The sequence below is a fragment of the Monocercomonoides exilis genome (genome assembly GCF_001643675.1).
Source record: "Monocercomonoides exilis strain PA203 chromosome Unknown scaffold8-1962414, whole genome shotgun sequence".
NCBI classification, from domain to species: domain Eukaryota; phylum Preaxostyla; order Oxymonadida; family Polymastigidae; genus Monocercomonoides; species Monocercomonoides exilis.
This window is the reverse complement of record NW_027150553.1, coordinates 1612218-1632926: the sequence shown is the minus strand read 5'-3', so window position 1 is coordinate 1632926 and position 20709 is coordinate 1612218. Positions and strand designations below refer to the sequence as shown.

Genomic DNA, 20709 nt, shown 5'->3' with positions numbered 1-20709 from the left:
AGGGAAAGAGAAGATGGATTATATGATTTTGAGGGATGCTTGAAGAAAAATAGAAAGAAAGAAGAAGTGGAAGAAATATTTATATGAGAGAGTTGTGGAACTCAACTGTTGAGTTGAAGAGGGCAGGGCTGGTGGTTGGGGGTGAGTGGAAGGAAAGGGAGCGTGGTTGTGGTGAGGGGGTGTGTTGTGGAGATGGGGAAGGACAATGAGGGAGGGGCATTTGATCTGAGTGGGAGCATTGGAGTGTTGAGGAACATCACATTGAAAGGGTGGAGAAGAGGGGGTGAGATATACTCGGGAAGGCTGTTTGGAGGGAAGGGATATGGAGGGGAGAAGGGCGGAAGTGAAGAAAAAGGAGGAGAAGGAGGAGAAAGAGATAGAGGAAAAGGAAGAGAAGGAGATGGATATGGAGAAGGCATTGAAGGGAGTATTTCGGTGAGTGAATCACGCTTCTCTTCTTTTTGTGTCTCATCAGCCCCATTCCTTTCATCCCCTTCAATACCCCTTGTATCCCTCTCTCGCCTGACATTTTTCAACATCTCGACAGCAAATGAGGCATGCTTGCCTTCAACCACTTCCTCATCCCAAACCACTTGTTTTATGAGCAGCTGCTCCTTTTCATCAGTTTGCGACATATATGATGGCGGAATTGTTCCTTCCCTCAACAACCCCTATGCCTCTCTGACTGCCTCAAACACCTCATTTGTTGGGTGTTGCAGGACAAGAAATGTTGTTTGCGAAGGAACAAAAACTAATAAGCTGGCTCCAGGAAGACAAAATGAAACATTCAATGGAGCAAATTCATTTATTTGGTGTGAATGGAATGGATCGAGGGCAACAGGAGAAAGTGACTCGTATACTGATGGAATATCGAGTGGAGGAGCCATCTGCATGTACAGTCAATCATCTGCCTCTGTGTCTGTTTCTCATTGTGTGTTTAATGGATGTATTGCACATTATGCTGGAGGAGGAATTAATTGCTTCAATATTTCATCAGTTGAGATTGTGAACAACACCTTTGATTCTTGTAACGCTCAAAATCGTTATGGTGGTGGAGTATTTGTTTATACGATTTCGTCGTGTGTTCGTATCAGCGGATGTGAATTTCAGAATTGCAAAACAGTTAATTATGGAGGAGGACTTTATCTTGATAATTTTAATGTTTCAGGAACAGGATGCATTCCAATAGAAAAAGGGGAAGGGGAGAGTGCGTGTGTGTTTGACTGTACTTTCACTCTATGTTCAGTCACAAACAATTATGGTGGAGGTATGTATTGCGTCACTATTCCTAATCCATTTAAAATGAGGAGCATTCAGTTTATTTCGTGCTCAGCATCTGCACATGGTGGAGGTTTGAGATTGCACCCAAACAGACCAACAGCACCTGATGATGGAATCTATTGTTATTTCCTTTTTTTCCACGAGTGCAAATGTTCTAACAACCCCTCTTACGGCCATGATGTAATGTATCATGATTACTACAGTGTCTTTTTATCTTCTAATAATCCATTCTATGAATGTTACACCACAAACACAGATGACAAGAGAGTGTGCTACGGATATAATTATGCAAATGCAAGTGCTTGGACATATCAGCACACGGAAAAGAAGGATTGGCTGAAGGACAAGACAATTTATGTGTCAGTGAGCGGGAATGACCTGAATAAGCTGTGTGGAGCAAATGAAACATTTCCTTGTCTGACAGTGAAGAAAGCGTTTGAGATGAGTAAGATACAAATTAGTTTGACAATCACACTGATGGACGGGAATCATCAAAGCAAACTTATTGCGATTAAGGCTAGTGATGCCAAAAATAAGTGGATGAAAAGCGTATTCGCTTTTATTGTAATGGCGATCATTCCAATTCTTACATAAAGTCAGTTTCTTGCTCCTTTTTGTTGAATATCTTTTCTTTCACAAACATGGAAAGAATATGGAATGTTTCTGGCTGAGAAGATGACGGAGCAACTTTAAAAAATTAAAAGATGAAGATGAAATGAAAATGACCCTCAGAGAAGATAGCTTCAAAGCACGTTCGGCTAGTGAATCTTAATCAAGAAAAAAGAAAAAGATAACACGCTTACAAAGGAAATGTTGAATGTGTTTGAGTATAATAAAAATTAACAAGCGATTTTTTTTATTTTTTTATGATTTACATATCCATTCATTTATATCGAAAGGCATCTTCATTACGCGTTTTCTTCAACAGCTACGTCCTGATATCCATATTTTTTTTTATATTTTTAAGATGGCGTAAGTGGTTTGCTTCTGAACGTAGAATTTAGAGTTATGATTTCTGTTTGGCCAATAAAGCAGTTAGAAAAAAAAATCAAAAAAATTTTTTCGAGGTCATCATTTGTTTGAACTGAAGAGAGAAAGTTTAATGATAAAAAAATTAATTTCAACTTACTCCCTTTTGATTTTGCAAATGTGTTGAAAAAGATAAAGGAAAATGCTCGAAAGTCTGAAACAATAGCATTTTAACTTTAAGTTCATACTATAAATAAAATTCAATCTTAAAAAAAAATAATTATAAATTAAATATTAAATATTAAGCCTGTGTTGCAAGTGTAAAAATCCCTCACCACATCCGTCAAATTGAATTATTCTCGTTAAAGAAAAAAAAAATATTTTGAAAAATCAAACAATAAAAATATATGATAAGCTTTCTTTAAATTCTTCGTCATGTTTATTTTGTTCCGGATCAATGTTTTCTGCAATGACAGAACTGACAGCAGTTAACTTCATTGATAATTTTTGATCAAAACAATCCAATTATGTCATTACGGTCAATTTCCCATAATCGGTTACAAATCAATATTTTATTTTTAATTTTTATGAAAAAAAGTAATATTTATTATTTTTGATCGTTTCAATTGTTTTTATGGCAAATGGAGAAGATCCTGGTACCACATGATCAACGCCCTTAATTAATTAAATTTTGTTATTTATTCTTATTGTGCTCATAAGGTTTTAGGGTTTTGACGAATTAAACAAGTTCATATTGGATATTGTGATGGTTTATGGTTTTACCGAGCAAAATAAGGGTTAGGGTTAACCCTAGAAGAGATTTTCAAAATGAAAATGATATAAATAGTGGGTAGGATCACCTTGGTACCAGGATCTACTCCACTGGCCGTTTTTATTATTAATAAAATTTATTTATTAATACAGTCTAAATCGGATATAATCACATCGGTTTTTGCACAACTTTTTGTGATTATATCCGATTGTGATAATATGCGATGCTGCTTAACACAGAAAAAAATAAAAATTAATTACAGATATCGCATAAAATACCCGACATCGCACAAAATACCGGACAAGATCGATTTCACAACAACTGCAAGAGGAATAATTCTGACAATTTTCCTCAAAATACATCTCATCAATACAAACTCATTTGATGAACGAGACTTTCAAAATAGCTCCATTTGTGCTAACAGAAAATTATTTAAAAAATCTCGGAGAAATTGGATTTTGAGTTTTTCCGAGTTTTCGACATTTAATTTTTCTGAGCACAAATGAAGCTGTTTAGAAAGTCACATTTATCAATTGAGTTTGTATTGAAGAGATGTATTTTGAGGAAAATTGTCAGAATTATTCCTCTTGCAGTTGTTGTGAAATCGATCTTGTCCGGTATTTTGTGCGATGTCGGGTATTTTATGCGATATCTGTAATTAATTTTTATTTTTTTCTGTGTTAAGCAGCATCGCATATTATCACAATCGGATATAATCACAAAAAGTTGTGCAAAAACCGATGTGATTATATCCGATTTAGACTGTATTAATAAATAAATTTTATTAATAATAAAAACGGCCAGTGGAGTAGATCCTGGTACCAAGGTGATCCTACCCACTATTTATATCATTTTCATTTTGAAAATCTCTTCTAGGGTTAACCCTAACCCTTATTTTGCTCGGTAAAACCATAAACCATCACAATATCCAATATGAACTTGTTTAATTCGTCAAAACCCTAAAACCTTATGAGCACAATAAGAATAAATAACAAAATTTAATTAATTAAGGGCGTTGATCATGTGGTACCAGGATCTTCTCCATTTGCCATAAAAACAATTGAAACGATCAAAAATAATAAATATTACTTTTTTTCATAAAAATTAAAAATAAAATATTGATTTGTAACCGATTATGGGAAATTGACCGTAATGACATAATTGGATTGTTTTGATCAAAAATTATCAATGAAGTTAACTGCTGTCAGTTCTGTCATTGCAGAAAACATTGATCCGGAACAAAATAAACATGACGAAGAATTTAAAGAAAGCTTATCATATATTTTTATTGTTTGATTTTTCAAAATATTTTTTTCTTTAACGAGAATAATTCAATTTGACGGATGTGGTGAGGGATTTTTACACTTGCAACACAGGCTTAATATTTAATATTTAATTTATAATTATTTTTTAAGATTGAATTTTATTTATAGTATGAACTTAAAGTTAAAATGCTATTGTTTCAGACTTTCGAGCATTTTCCTTTATCTTTTCAACACATTTGCAAAATCAAAAGGGAGTAAGTTGAAATTAATTTTTTATCATTAAACTTTCTCTCTTCAGTTCAAACAAATGATGACCTCGAAAAATTTTTGATTTTTTTCTAACTGCTTTATTGGCCAAACAGAAATCATAACTCTAAATTCTACGTTCAGAAGCAAACCACTTACGCCATCTTAAAAATATAAAAAAATATGGATATCAGGACGTAGCTGTTGAAGAAAACGCGTAATGAAGATGCCTTTCGATATAAATGAATGGATATGTAAATCATAAAAAAATAAAAAAAATCGCTTGTTAATTTTTATTATACTCAAACACATTCAACATTTCCTTTGTAAGCGTGTTATCTTTTCCTTTTTTCTTGATTAAGATTCACTAGCCGAACGTGCTTTGAAGCTATCTTCTCTGAGGGTCATTTTCATTTCATCTTCATCTTTTAATTTTTTAAAGTTGCTCCGTCATCTTCTCAGCCAGAAACATTCCATATTCTTTCCATGTTTGTGAAAGAAAAGATATTCAACAAAAAGGAGCAAGAAACTGACTTTATGTAAGAATTGGAATGATCGCCATTACAATAAAAGCGAATACGCTTTTCATCCACTTATTTTTGGCATCACTAGCCTTAATCGCAATAAGTTTGCTTTGATGATTCCCGTCCATCAGTGTGATTGTCAAACTAATTTGTATCTTACTCATCTCAAACGCTTTCTTCACTGTCAGACAAGGAAATGTTTCATTTGCTCCACACAGCTTATTCAGGTCATTCCCGCTCACTGACACATAAATTGTCTTGTCCTTCAGCCAATCCTTCTTTTCCGTGTGCTGATATGTCCAAGCACTTGCATTTGCATAATTATATCCGTAGCACACTCTCTTGTCATCTGTGTTTGTGGTGTAACATTCATAGAATGGATTATTAGAAGATAAAAAGACACTGTAGTAATCATGATACATTACATCATGGCCGTAAGAGGGGTTGTTAGAACATTTGCACTCGTGGAAAAAAGGAAATAACAATAGATTCCATCATCAGGTGCTGTTGGTCTGTTTGGGTGCAATCTCAAACCTCCACCATGTGCAGATGCTGAGCACGAAATAAACTGAATGCTCCTCATTTTAAATGGATTAGGAATAGTGACGCAATACATACCTCCACCATAATTGTTTGTGACTGAACATAGAGTGAAAGTACAGTCAAACACACGCACTCTCCCCCTTTTCTATTGGAATGCATCCTGTTCCTGAAACATTAAAATTATCAAGATAAAGTCCTCCTCCATAATTAACTGTTTTGCAATTCTGAAATTCACATCCGCTGATACGAACACACGACGAAATCGTATAAACAAATACTCCACCACCATAACGATTTTGAGCGTTACAAGAATCAAAGGTGTTGTTCACAATCTCAACTGATGAAATATTGAAGCAATTAATTCCTCCTCCAGCATAATGTGCAATACATCCATTAAACACACAATGAGAAACAGACACAGAGGCAGATGATTGACTGTACATGCAGATGGCTCCTCCACTCGATATTCCATCAGTATACGAGTCACTTTCTCCTGTTGCCCTCGATCCATTCCATTCACACCAAATAAATGAATTTGCTCCATTGAATGTTTCATTTTGTCTTCCTGGAGCCAGCTTATTAGTTTTTGTTCCTTCGCAAACAACATTTCTTGTCCTGCAACACCCAACAAATGAGGTGTTTGAGGCAGTCAGAGAGGCATAGGGGTTGTTGAGGGAAGGAACAATTCCGCCATCATATATGTCGCAAACTGATGAAAAGGAGCAGCTGCTCATAAAACAAGTGGTTTGGGATGAGGAAGTGGTTGAAGGCAAGCATGCCTCATTTGCTGTCGAGATGTTGAAAAATGTCAGGCGAGAGAGGGATACAAGGGGTATTGAAGGGGATGAAAGGAATGGGGCTGATGAGACACAAAAAGAAGAGAAGCGTGATTCACTCACCGAAATACTCCCTTCAATGCCTTCTCCATATCCATCTCCTTCTCTTCCTTTTCCTCTATCTCTTTCTCCTCCTTCTCCTCCTTTTTCTTCACTTCCACCCTTCTCCCCTCCATATCCCTTCCCTCCAAACAGCCTTCCCGAGTATATCTCACCCCCTCTTCTCCACCCTTTCAATGTGATGTTCCTCAACACTCCAATGCTCCCACTCAGATCAAATGCCCCTCCCTCATTGTCCTTCCCCATCTCCACAACACACCCCCTCATCACAACCACGCTCCCTTTCCTTCCACTCACCCCCAACCACCAGCCCTGCCCTCTTCAACTCAACAGTTGAGTTCCACAACTCTCTCATATAAATATTTCTTCCACTTCTTCTTTCTTTCTATTTTTCTTCAAGCATCCCTCAAAATCATATAATCCATCTTCTCTTTCCCTTCTTTCTTCGCTTTCATCAGATTTTCATAAAACTTTCTCTTTCAATCGAAGTTCCAAAAAATATTTCTTCTTCTCAATCTCTCGTCAGACTCCTTCTTCTGTCATTTCATCAGTTTTTCTTTTTTTCTTTTCTTTTGGCATGACTGCACTATATGCCTCACAAAGCAATAAAAGGACTCCTCTTCTATTCGTTTCCATTGTTGAGCCCGCATTTTCCTTTATCTATACAAAAACCGTTGAACCTTTTGCTGAGCAAAAATGTCAAAACGCCATCTTTCCATATTCCTTGCGAGTGCATTGGCATTGGGAATTTGTGCAAACATTCCAATATCATTAAAAGAAAATATTTGAAAAATTGAAAAGAAAAAATTGAAAAAGAAACATTTTTATTTCATGAGCTTCAAAAATAATCACACTTCATTTACATATTCTTCTTCATCATCATCTTTTGTCTTTCAAAATATTGCTCCTTTCTGCTTGCAAAACCCATCTGCTATGTCTCAGCTGCCAGTATCACAGCCAATAGCATTGCTTCTCTTCTGCTCCAAAAATTGCTGCTTATTTCCAATCTCAGCTTCGCTCGCACTCGAACAATTCATGCAACCAAAATCTTAAAGACTGACGAGTATGACGAAGAAAGCGAAGAAGAGGAAGAGAAAAAAAATAACGATGATGAAAATGCTCCTGTTCCAATCGAACTTTTATCTTTGCCCGTCCCAATGACCGAAATCTTCTTTTCTCCAATCTTAATAGTTGTTGTCTCGCTTGTGTGATTTCCTTCCATCAGCGTGATTGCCAAGCTAATCTGCACCTCACACATCTCAAACGCCTTCTTCACTGTCAGACATGGATTTGATTCATTTGACCCACAAAGTGGAGATGTATCATTTCCATTCGCTGACACATAGATCGTCTTGTCCTTCAGCCATTCCTTCTTTTCTGTGTACTGAAAATACCAGGTGTTTGCATTCGAGTAGTTGTATGCATAACACATTCTCTGTTCATTCGTGTTTGTGGTGTAGCATTCGCAAAATGGATTTCCTGAGTTCAAATAGACATCGTAAGTATCAACATATTCAACATCATGCCCATATGGAGTGGATGTAGTTCTGCACTTGCATTCATGGAAGAACAAAAAATAACAATAGAATGTATTATTTTGATCTGTTTGCTTATTTGGATGAAAATATAATCCTCCTCCATATCCCATTGCTGAACATGAAATAAACTGAATGCTCCTCATTTTGAACTGAGTCGCAGGGATATTTTGACAACACATCCCTCCGCCACTATTTCCAGACAGCGAGCATGAAGTGAAACTGCAGTCAAACACACATGCACCCTCCCCACCTTCATTTTCAGCTCCAATGCATCCTGATCCTGAAACATAAAAATTATCTAAATAAAGTCCTCCTCCAGCGCCATTTGCTTTACAATCCTGGAATTCACATCCGCTGATCCGAACACATGATGAAATTAATACAACATACAATCCCCCTCCAGCATTGTTTTGAGCATTGCAAGCGTTGAATAAATTGTTTGTTATATCAACTGACTTGATTGAACGGCACATGATTCCGCCTCCGCCATAATATGCATAGCAGTCGTTGAATGCACAATGAGAAACTGTTAGTTCTCCTGAATTGAGGTTAAACATTCGAATTGCTCCACCGTTAGAAGCTTCATCTGCGTAATCATCTTTGTTTCCAGTCGTCTTTGATCCATTCCATTCGCACCAAGTGAATGAATTTGCTCCATTGAATGTTGCGTTTTGTCTCCCTGGAGTCAACTTTCTGTCTGATGTTCCTTCGCAAACAACATTTTTGTTCGACAACACCCAATGAATGATGTGTTCGAAACAGATAAGGAAGCCAAGGGGCTGTTCAGAGAAGGAACAATTCCGCCATCATATGCGTCGCAAACTGATGAGAACGAGCAGCTGCTCATAAAACACGAGGTTTGGGTTGACGTAGTTGTTGAAGGCGAGCATTCCGATGTTGCTGTTGAAATATTGAAAAATGTCAGGTGAGAGAGGGATACAAGGAGCATTGAGGGAGTTGAAAGGAATAGGGCTTGATTCTCTCACTGTAATTCTTCCTTCATATTCACTTATTTGCCATTTTCTGATATTTCCCTCCAATCAGCTTGCCTTGCCTCTGAGCGCAATCTCGAAAAAATATCCCTGTAAGTTTGCTCCAATTTCTTCTTTCTCTTATCCTGCTTTTTAAATGAATCTTATTAAAAAATAGAAAAGCATTTTCCCCCTTCAATATCACCAATCAGAAACAGCATTCCAATGCACTTCGCTATCCGCATTCAACAAAATCTCTCTCTTTTCGACTGTTTTCTTCTTTTGCCTTCTTTCAAAATTCCATTCGCATCTATTTCCATTGAAATTTCAGCAAATATCTTATCATCTTTTAAAAAAAAATGGGAGAAAAATATGAAAGAAATAAAAAACTGAAGAAATATTAAATTAAATATCAAGAAATACACATAATATATACATATGAAAGAAAATATGAAAATTAATTCGAAATAAAATATTTAAAACTAAATATAAAACATACGGAAAACCAGCACCATTCACTTTTCGCAATCTTCCCTTCTTCTTCCCTTCTTCTTCCCTTCTTCTTCCCCTTCTTCTTCCCCTTCTTCTTCCCCCTCTTCTTCCCCCTCTTCTTCCCCTTCTTCTTCCCCTTCTTCTTCCCCTTCTTTTTCCCCTTCTTTTTCCCCTTCTTCTTCCCCTTCTTTTTCCCTTCTTCTTCCCCTTCTTCTTCCCCTTCTTCTTCCACTTCTTTTCCCCTTCTTCTTCCCCCTCTTCTTCCCCTTCTTCTTCCCCCTCTTCTTCCCCTTCTTCTTCCCCCTCTTCTTCCCCTTCTTCTTCCCCTTCTTCTTCCCCTTCTTCTTCCCCCTCTTCTTCCCCTTCTTCTTCCCCCTCTTCTTCCCCTTCTTCTTCCCCCTCTTCTTCCCCTTCTTCTTCCCCTTCTTCTTCCCCTTCTTTTTCCCCTCTTCTTCCCCTTCTTCTTCCACTTCTTTTTCCCCTTCTTCTTCCCCTTCTTCTTCCCCCTCTTCTTCCCCTTCTTCTTCCCCCTCTTCTTCCCCTTCTTCTTCCCCTTCTTCTTCCCCTTCTTCTTCCCCTTCTTTTTCCCCCTCTTCTTCCCCTTCTTCTTCCTTCTTCTTCCACTTCTTTTTCCCCTTCTTCTTCCCCTTCTTCTTCCCCTTCTTCTTCCCCTTCTTCTTCCCCCTCTTCTTCCCCTTCTTCTTCCCCTCTTCTTCCCCTTCTTCTTCCCCTTCTTTTTCCCCCTCTTCTTCCCCTTCTTCTTCCCCTCTTCTTCCCCTTCTTCTTCCCCTTCTTCTTCCCCTTCTTCTTCCACTTCTTTTTCCCTTCTTCTTCCCCCTCTTCTTCCCCTTCTTCTTCCCCCTCTTCTTCCCCTTCTTCTTCCCCTTCTTTTCTCATCATCCTCATAAAATTTCTTTTCCTCTTCTCAATCTTGAGCCAAATGTCTCCTTTTATTGCTTCATCGGTTTTCCGATCTTTATTCGATCGCTTCGACTCCTTCTTTTCAAATCGCTGTTCAAATCTTCAAATCCCTCCTCTTTTCTCCCTTTCAATTTTTGCACCTGCTCACTCCTCTATTCACCCCTTTCATTCATTCATCTCAGCCATCATTCCAAAAATACCCTTCAAATGGCAATCTTTCCATGTTCCATATTCATTCATTCATTCACAGAATATATCCAAGCAAAATTCTTAATTCGATGGAGGTGGAGGTGGAAAAATAACAAATATGATGAAAAATATGATGAAAAAATATGATGAAAAAATATGATGAAAAAATATGATGAAAAAATATGATGAAAAATATGATGAAAAAATATGATGAAAAATATGATGAAAAACAAAATAAACAAATCCACACCTTTAACAATGGTCACACTTCGCTGACTATCCCTTCTTCTTCTTCTTCTTCTTCTTCTTCTTCTTCTTCTTCTTTTTGCTCCTCCCCAATTGTTGTTCCTTTCTGCCTTCACTCCCATCGCATCCATCTCTTCAATGTGTTGTTCCTCAATATCCCTATCCCTCTGCTCTCTTTTCTCTCCCTCTTTTGCCTCCCCCACTCCTTATAAAATGAATCTCCTCCAGACATCCAAATAGAATCTTCAAATACAAATTCCATTTTGCTGAAAATGGCCTTCACCTTTTCTATCAAACACATTCCTCAAAATAATTCCTCATTTACCATCTTCTGCTCTATCTTTATTTTTATTTTTATTTCTCTCTTTCTCTTTCTCTTTCTCTCTCTCTCTCTTTCCTTCTCTCTTTCTCTCTCTGGAATATTTGGAAAAAGCCTCTCTTTCAAAAGGGCAAATCCAAATCCGGCTGTTCATGTTTCCTCAAACCATCCCAATGCCCGATGAACAACAAGAGAATCTTCTGATGATTAAAATGCTCAAATATTAAAAAATATATCAAAATCAATCCGCAGACTCATTGAAGATATAAACATGAATATTAACCTTCTGGCTCGAATTTTCTTTTCTCATCGTATCTTCCTCTTCTTCCTCTTGCACCTTTCAAAATATCGCTTCTTTCACCGAACAAAGCCCATCTGCCCCTTCTTCGCTCCTTTCTACTCCTAAAAATCATTTACTTCCAATCCTTGGTCTTATTTCCACTTGAATAACTTCACAAACTCCGTTCTGTAAAAAACTGGAAAAGAAGATAATTCCATCAGAATAACCCCTTCCCATCCCTTTCCGCTGTATTGCCTTCTTCTTCTCTCCATTTCCTCTAAAATATCAACGCCCCTCCACCAAATATCACAATCCCTGTCTCCTCATCTCCCATGCCCTTCTTCCAACCAAAAAAATAAATAAATAAATAAATACCTCCATCCTTTTTCTGTCTCTTTCCATTGCAAAATACTCTCTCATTGTCAGCCCTTCATCTTCCTCTGTCTCCACACCTCCAATGCAAAGTGCCAGCGCTGATGTTCCTTCTTCCTGTCTTTCTCCACCTCCGCCTCCAACACTTGCCCTGCAAATGAGAGGCGCGGCCAAACGGTTCGCAAAATAAATTATATAAAAATATGAAGAAAATTTTTCTTCACTTTTTTTTCTTCAACCCCACTTCTCTTTCTTATCAAACATCAGTTCGCAAATACTCTCCCTCTTGCCCTGCCCCATATGAACCCCCTCTCTCTCTGCATTTGAAAAAAAAAAACACCTCCTCCACATATCTCTCCATTTCCTTTCCATCTCTAATCCTCTCCTCCAATAAATATATTCCATTAGCCCCACTCATCTTCTTCCCCTCTGTTCCCTCTTATCCCACCTCCTCAACAGCAAATTCCTTTTCTCAAATAATAAACGCAACTTCCACACCTTCCAACTCACAAAAATCGAAAAAACTACCCCACAAAAGTCTATCCCTATCCATCTCCTACACATCCATTATGCCTCTTAAACCTCCCAAAAACACCTCTTTCTCCCCCCAAAAAAACCATCCTTTAATCGTTCCATTCCCTCTCTAAACCCTGCCTCCTCCAAGAACTCAACTCCTTCACCCCATACCACAAATCCATCCTATTGTTATCGCATTGTCTTCATATGCCCATTCAGCCACGGCACATCGAGTAGGACTTTCTTTTCTTTTGTGGCTCTTATTCGTTATGGAACATGATCAAGCAATGTCAAATGCTCAGAAACTGTCAACGGGGTCAGATTCCGAGGTTTAAACAAAGACAGGTTGACTAAATGATATATTTCCAGTGAAAATGTGGGGTATTACAAAAGAATGTTTGCTTGATGAAAGATGAAATTGTTCATATTGATTGATGAATGGCTGTGGAGCAACAATATTTTCGATGGAAATGATGAATTTTCAATGTATGTAATTTTTATTGTTCTGTTGATTGTGAAGATGTTATCATCCGTAACCTCTCCAAAGTCGTGATTCAGACAACTTATTTAAAATGAACAATTTATTCCATGCAGAGCAGAACAGCGAGGAAGCGAGACAAATGTTATGTTACAAATATATTAGAGCCAGAATGTATTTTATCATAAATGTTTATGTGACTTGTTATTAACTCAACATGCACAATCGATAGAAATGTGATGAAAAATGAAATTTAATGGAGCAGAAATCAACGGGGTTGGAAGATATCCAAGGCAAAAAGGAAGAATAACCAAATTCAATGAAAAGGGAGCGTTTTTTAAAAAGAGGAAGAAGACATTTTCATTTTTAAGTTTGTTGGAAAGATTGGGGCAAATAACTGAAACAGGAGATTGAAATCAGTTTGGACAGAACAAGGAGCCTTTCTTTGGAGAAGAAGGGCAAGACATTGATTTTACGGACCAAGGGGAGCGATGGAACTGCTTTTCATTGCTTGGGTTGAGAGGCGAAAAAACGAGAAAAACGGACAGTTTTGCGTAATACGGCAGCTGGAGGCAAATTACAGGCAAAATGGACTTTTATCGTTTGACCTTTGTCTTCAGCCTTCTATCATTGAAACGTTATTCACAAGAGCAGAGAACGAGGCAGTGATGCTGAGAATATCTTCTGACAGAAGATGTATAGTATTCAAACTTGAAAATAACATCGCATTCACCACCTTTATCATCTTCATCTCTGTCATTGCCATCATCGCTGTCATCATCATCCTCATCTTCATTAAAATTATATTGAAGCATTTTTATTATTTGTGTATTATTCGAGTGGAATCAGTGCCAAGAATTGGAAATAAAGCAAGTTTTTGGAAGCAGAACAGAATTGATTTCATTGATGTTGAGATAGGCAGCAGAAGCAAAAAAGGCGAGTTTTGTTGGCAGAAAAGAACAATATTTTGAGAGGCACTCGAAGAAGAAGAAGAAAGTGTGTGAAGATTGGCAATAAACATATTTTTAGAGTTTGTTTTGTATTAATTTTTTTTCTCCAATTTTTCACATATTTATTTTTATTTATTTTGAGAGATTAAGATTTATGGAAGGACATTTTCAGGCAATGAATGAACATGGGGAAAAGAGCACATTTGATGCTTTTGAGAAAGCAGGCAACACAATTTTTTTGAGAATATCGAAGAATGAGCTGGAGGAAATCAATGAAATGAATGGAAGAGGAGGGCTTTGAAGATTTGTGCAGCGATTTGAAAAAGAAGGAGGGGAAGCGACAGAAAAGAGTAATCGGAAAATTGAGGAAATGGCTGAAGAAGAAATGTGACAGGAAGTCAAGAAGGATATGAAGATGAAGAAAAGGAAGCAGATTGCGAAAGGAAAATGGTACTGGTTTGTGATATTTTGTATTACATTTAAAATATTTTTTTTCTTTTTTTTTTTTATGATGACAGGGAGTTTTGCATGAATATCCAAAAGGGATGAATGCGAATGGAATATGGAAAGAAGGAAGAAAACGGAAACAGAAGGAAAAAAAAAAGATTTAGGCGATAACATTCCTATCAGAAGAGGCGAGCGAAGACAAAAAAAGATACTGAAACTTATTGGGATATTTTGCAAAATTTTTCTGAATGAAGGGGAAGAGAAGGAAACGTTGAAGGAAAGAAATTTCTGTGAGAGAATCTCTTATCCAATCTTCAACCCCATTCCTCTCATCAATCTTCATTACCCTTATATCCCTATCTCACCTGACATTTTTCAATATATCAACAGCAAATGAGGCATGTTCACCTTCAACCACAATGTCAACCCAAGCTACATGTCTGATGAGCAGCTGCACATTTTCATCAGTTTGCAATGGGTATGATGGAGGGATTGTTCATTCCCTCAACAATCCTTTAGCTTCATTGTCTGCGTCAAACACCTCATTCGTTGGGTGTTGTCGGGCAAGAAATGTTGTATGTGAAGGAACTGCAGACAACAAGCTGACTCCAGGGAGACAGAATGAAACAGAAAATGGAGAAAATTCATTTATTTGGTGCGAGTGGAATGGATCAAATACGACTGGAACAAATAATACTCACACCGATGGGGTCTCAAATGGAGGGGCAATTTGTATGTACAATCAGTCATCTGCCACTGCATCAGTTTCACATTGTTCATTCAACAACTGTTTTGCTTATTGGGATGGAGGTGGAATATTGTGTGCAAATATTAAATCTGTTGAGATTGAAAACAATTCGTTCAACTCATGCACAGCTCAAAGAAATGCTGGAGGAGGGATGTGCGTTGTGGCAATTACAACATGTGTTCGTATCAGCGGATGTGAATTCCAGGATTGTAAAGCAAATGGCTATGGAGGAGGACTTTATCTTAATGATTTTCAGGTTTCAGTACAAGGATGCATTGGAACAGAAAGTGGAGGAGGAGAGAGCGCGTGTGTGTTTGACTGCAGTTTCACTTCATGTTCAATTACAAGCACATGGGGTGGAGGCATGTATTGCAGAAATGTTCCCAATCAATTCAAGATTAGAAGCGTCAGGTTTATTTCGTGTAATGCATCGACCAGGGGAGGTGGATTTCATTTGGAGCCAGAAAAAAAAACTGTGCCAGCTAATGGGCTTTATTGCTATTTCCTCTTCTTCCATGAATGCAAATGCTTGGGTGATCCTCCACATGGTCACGATATGATATACTTAGATAATTACAATTTATATTTGGATTCTGGGAATCCGTTCCATGAATGTTACACAACAAACACAGATGATCAGAGAGTGTGCTATGGATATATTGCATCGAGTTCAACAAGTTGGACATTTCAGCACACGGAAAAGAAGGAATGGCTGAAGAGAGGGATTCTCAATCGGTTTGTGGCTGTAAGCGGAGGTGGTGAAGAAGATCTGTGTGGGGTGAATGAATCATATGCATGCAGAACCATTGGTGTTGCAGTCATTCGGAGCGTGATTCAAGTGAGCCTGTCTGTTACGCTGATGGAAGGGAATCACACAAGCGAGACAGAAACAATTGAGATTGGAGAAAAGAAGATTTCAGTCATTGGGAAAAGAAGAGAAACATGTTCGATTGGAACAGAAACAAATTTTTGTATTTCATCATTCTCTTCTTTATCTTTTTCATCACTGTTATTGCCTGTTTTTAAGATTTTTGTCTGTTGGAGTTATTCCGCTGGAAGCAGAAATGAATCAATTCATTCTGCAATCAGATGAGCAGCGTAGATGAGGCAGATGGATGAGTTGATTGAAAGGGAAAATATGTGAAGAATAAAGAAAGAAAGAAGCCATGAAAATTGATTGTTATAAAAGGCATGAATTTATTTTTAATAAATAATAAATATTATTTTATTATTTTATTCTGAAATTAGGACATTTAAGCGAGAAGATTTACAGCCGATGAAAACATATGGAATGAGAGATGCTGGAAAGAAGGCAAAAGATGACAACAGCCAAAAAAGCGATTTTGTGGAAAGACAGATGAGGAAGAATGTTGGAATGCATTTCCATTTTGAGGCGCTGAAGGGAAAGATGCATTTCTATTATTTTACAAAAAACTTTTCAGAAGGTGCAAAAGAGGCAGGAAAATGGAATTTGAACTTTTCCGAGTTTATTACAAAATTGCGGATAGATACAAGAGAAGCACATAGTAAATGGGTGAAGAGAAAGGAAGAATTATTGTGAATGAATCACACCTCTATTCTTTTTGTCCATTCCTCTCAACTCCCTCGATGCCCTTTGCTTCTCTCTCCAAACTCATTTTTTTTAACATTTTAACAGCATCTTCAGATTGTCCGTCCCCAGCAACTACATCAACCCAAACCTCATATATGATGTGCAGCTGCTCATTTTCGTCTGTTTGTGATGCATATGATGGCTGGATTGTTCATTCCTTCAACAATCCTTTAGCTTCATTGTCTGCCTCAAACACATCATTCATCGGATGCTGCAGGACAAGAAATGTTGAATGCGCTGGAACTGAAGACAATAAGAAACAGCCAGGGAGACAAAACGAAACAGAAAATGGAGCAAATTCATTCACTTGGTGCGAGTGGGATGGATCGAGGACAACAGGAGAAAGCGACTCGTATGCTGATGGAATATCAAGCGGAGGGGCAATCTGCATGTACAGCCAGTCGTCGGCATCGGTGTCTGTTTCGCATTGCGTGTTCAATGGATGCATTGCATACAGCCGGGGAGGGGGAATAATGTGCTATAATATAAAATCCGTTGAGGTTATGAACAATTCTTTCAATTCATGCACCGCGCAAAATCAATTGGGGGGAGGAATGTATGCTTTTACGATTTCAACGTGTGTTCGGATCAGTGGATGTGAATTCCAGAATTGTAAAGCAAACAGTCAAGGAGGAGGGCTTTTGCTTCATACTTTTGATGTTTCAGGAACAGGGTGCATTGGAACAGAAAGTGGAGAAGGGGAAAGTGCGTGTGTGTTTGACTGCTGTTTCACTTCATGCTCAGTTTCAACTTATCATGGAGGAGGCATTTACTGCTACGGCGTTCCTTTTCAATTCAAAATGAGGAATATTCAGTTCATTTCGTGCTCGGCAATGGGGTATGGAGGAGGAATGAGATTGGAACCGAAATTGTCAACGGCACCAGATGATGGCTTCTATTGTTATTTTCTTTTTTTCCATAAATGTGAATGCAAATGTTCGGCCAATCCTCCTTATGGTCACGATATGGTATATGGAGATCATTTTAATCTCTATTTGAATTCAGGAAATCCATTCTATGAATGTTACACCACAAACACAGATGACAAGAGAGTGTGCTACGCATACAATGCATCGAATTCGGGGAGTTGGGCATATGACGAAACATCAAAAAATGATTGGCTGAAGAGAGGGATTCTCAACCGATTTGTGGCAGTGAGTGGTGGTGGTGAAGAAGAGTTGTGTGGATTGGATGAGCCAAGTGCATGCAGAACCATTGGTGTTGCAGTTGATAAGAGCAAGATCCAGGTGAGCCTGTCTGTTACGCTGATGGAAGGGGAACACATAAGTGAGGCAGCAATAATTGTGATTGGATCAAAGAAGATTTCGGTCATTGGAACAGGAAAGATTTCTTCTTTTTCTTCTTCTTTTCTTCTTCTTTTTCTTTTCTTCTTCTTTAGCACGAGAGAAGACGCCATTTACTTTGGTTGGCACGACAGCTGGGGTAAGTGGAATGATGGGTACGTAGATGTATTTTTGGTATGAATCATTTGAGAATTTATAAGATAGCAGCACAAGCATTTAAGAGGCGAATGATTTTTATTGGAATAAGGCTGTGTGAAAAGGGAGGTATATCAACAGGAAAAAATAAGCTAACTTTATTACAAATAGCAAATAGAATATTTTTTTTCTTTTGAAAAAGGAGGAGAGCGAGAAAGGAGAGCTCTGTTTTACGAGCCATTGTTATTTTATCTGAATTTATTTATTAAACAGCCAGCAGATCTGCTTGCTGATAACTTTGATTTCAACTTCTAAAATTTATGTTTTTGATAAGACCGATTGTATTTTCCATGATTCATTTGACTCAAGGTGATATTAATTTGATAAACGGTGATTAATTATTTGCTTCTTTAAAAAGGCGTGGGCTAAGTTCTGTACTATGCGCTATATCCTGACCTTGTTCTCATAAAAGCGATTATTAAGATCATGATTCTGTGTAAATCTATTGCAATCTCCTTCAATGAGTTGATGTTACACATCACAACAATATTTTTTTCTGGTGATATTTTTTTTTATATTTTTTTGCCTTCTGGAAGATAATGTCAGAATTATATTAGTGACTTTTTTTTTCCTTTTATTATTATTATTATTATTATTAATTTTCATTTAAAAATTTTTTGAATATATATAGGTAATTATTTTTCAAATCATAACTTTTATCGGTGTGTTGAATATCCAAAGGTTTCTCGTCATTAGCCAAATAATTTTCATCTGAATGTTGAATGCATGTCAATTATTACAAAAGCCAAAGCTAGATACGAAAAAATAGTAGAGGCGTCATAAAACGGATCCATCACTTTTTAGTGTTCATTTATGAATACTCAAAACAAATATTCAAACCGAAATTTTTAACAGAAATAATTTGATTTCAAAAAAGATAACCCATAATATATACGCAAATATCTTTGAAATATGATGTGACATTGTATGTGAAAATTAATTTTTATCATTTCTATCTTTTCAAAAAGATCTTCAAAATAATGTTTTTGTTTTATTTTTATGATCAAAGACATGCTTGTATTCCCACAAGCTTTGTGTTTCTGTTGTTTTAAATGTTATCATTGTTGACATATTCACGATTTCAAAATTCAAAATTATTTTCTCTTTTCAATCTGTTTTCCCCCTTCATTTTTCTCATTTCACGTGAAAAATGAAAAATTGAATAACCTTCACAGATGGAAATGACTAAGATATTTTCTTTTCGACAATATGAGTATTGTCGAGTTCTTCAACACATTTTTCAATATCTTTTTAGTGTTTGACAGATTCGATGGTTAAAGAGAAAAATAAACCCAACATCACCATTATCCGATTCGAGAGCTAAATGTTTTTATTATTAATTTTTCACAATCTCAAAAACTAAGGAACTTAATTTATGATTTCATAATAACAAAAGATATCGAATAATAGTTTTTTGTTCAACTTAAGTTGCATTTCAATTCTTTCCGATTTTTTTCCAAGAAATTTTTGTTTTCTGACAGACTGCTGCTTAATGCGATGCCATTATCAACAAATAAATAATTTGAAAAGTTAATTTTTATTAATACATAAAACACTCGAATGCTTATCCAAAATGAATTAATTATTTCTGGAAAAATCCTTTTTATCTGTCAAAAGGGATAAATATCATCATCTTCTTTTGATCTGATTATTTTTCCAATTTCTCATTATTTCTGTTACGTGAAAAATATAGAGATGTTACTGTGGTTCGTTTTGAAAAGTTCCATTTTAGAAAAATAAAAAAAAAATTGGAAAATCAATCAATTCATAAAAAGAAAAATACATTAATCCCTTTTGACAGATAAAAAGAAAGTTTCCAGAAATAATTAATTCATTTTGGATAAGCATTCGAGTGTTTTATGTATTAATAAAAATAATCATTTCAAATTATTTATTTGTTGATAATGACATCGCATTAAGCAGCAGTTTGTCAGAAAATAAAAATCTTTTGGGAAAAAATCGGAAAGAATTGAAATGCAACTTAAGTTGAACAAAAAATTATTATTCGATATCTTTTGTTATTATGAAATCATAAATTAAGTTCCTTAGTTTTTGAGATTGTGAAAAATTAATAATAAAAACATTTAGCTCTCGAATCGGATAATGGTGATGTTGGGTTTATTTTTCTCTTTAACCATCGAATCTGTCAAACACTAAAAAGATATTGAAAAATGTGTTGAAGAACTCGACAATACTCATATTGTCGAAAAGAAAATATCTCAGTCATTTCCATCTGTGAAGGTTATTCAATTTTTCATGTTTCACGTGAAATGAGAAAAATGAAGGGGGAAAACAGATTAAAAAGAGAAAATATAGGGTGGTCCATAATATTTTGTTAAAATAATAAAATATGGTATTTTAATTTTTGTTAAAAAACATTTTTCATAAAAATAATCACCTTTATGAGTCGTTACAAATTGCAATCACCTTTTCCAACTATCAAACCATTGAAAAATCATATCTGTTGAAATTTTCAGAAAAATTTTTGTATTCCAGGAACAAATTGTTCAAATATCTGGAAGCTCCAAACTTTAACATATTGAAGCTTATCATGTATTTGATCAGTTTACAAACCGATTAACAAACAAAATTCAGTTTTATCGAATATTTTTTGATATTTTTATTTTTGATTTCC

General features: G+C 36.4%; 1 protein-coding gene across 1 annotated transcript; it reads left to right on the top strand.

The window, feature by feature from the left end:
* Window positions 1-192: 192 nt before the first annotated feature.
* Window positions 193-2226, top strand: MONOS_15875 (uncharacterized protein; the record flags this gene model as incomplete). The annotated part of the gene is made up of 1 exon (XM_067868776.1): window positions 193-2226. The coding sequence occupies one exon, from the start codon at window positions 193-195 to the stop codon at window positions 1873-1875; it is 1683 nt and encodes a 560-aa protein (XP_067733131.1). The 3' UTR covers window positions 1876-2226.
* Between the last annotated feature and the right edge of the window lie 18483 nt (window positions 2227-20709).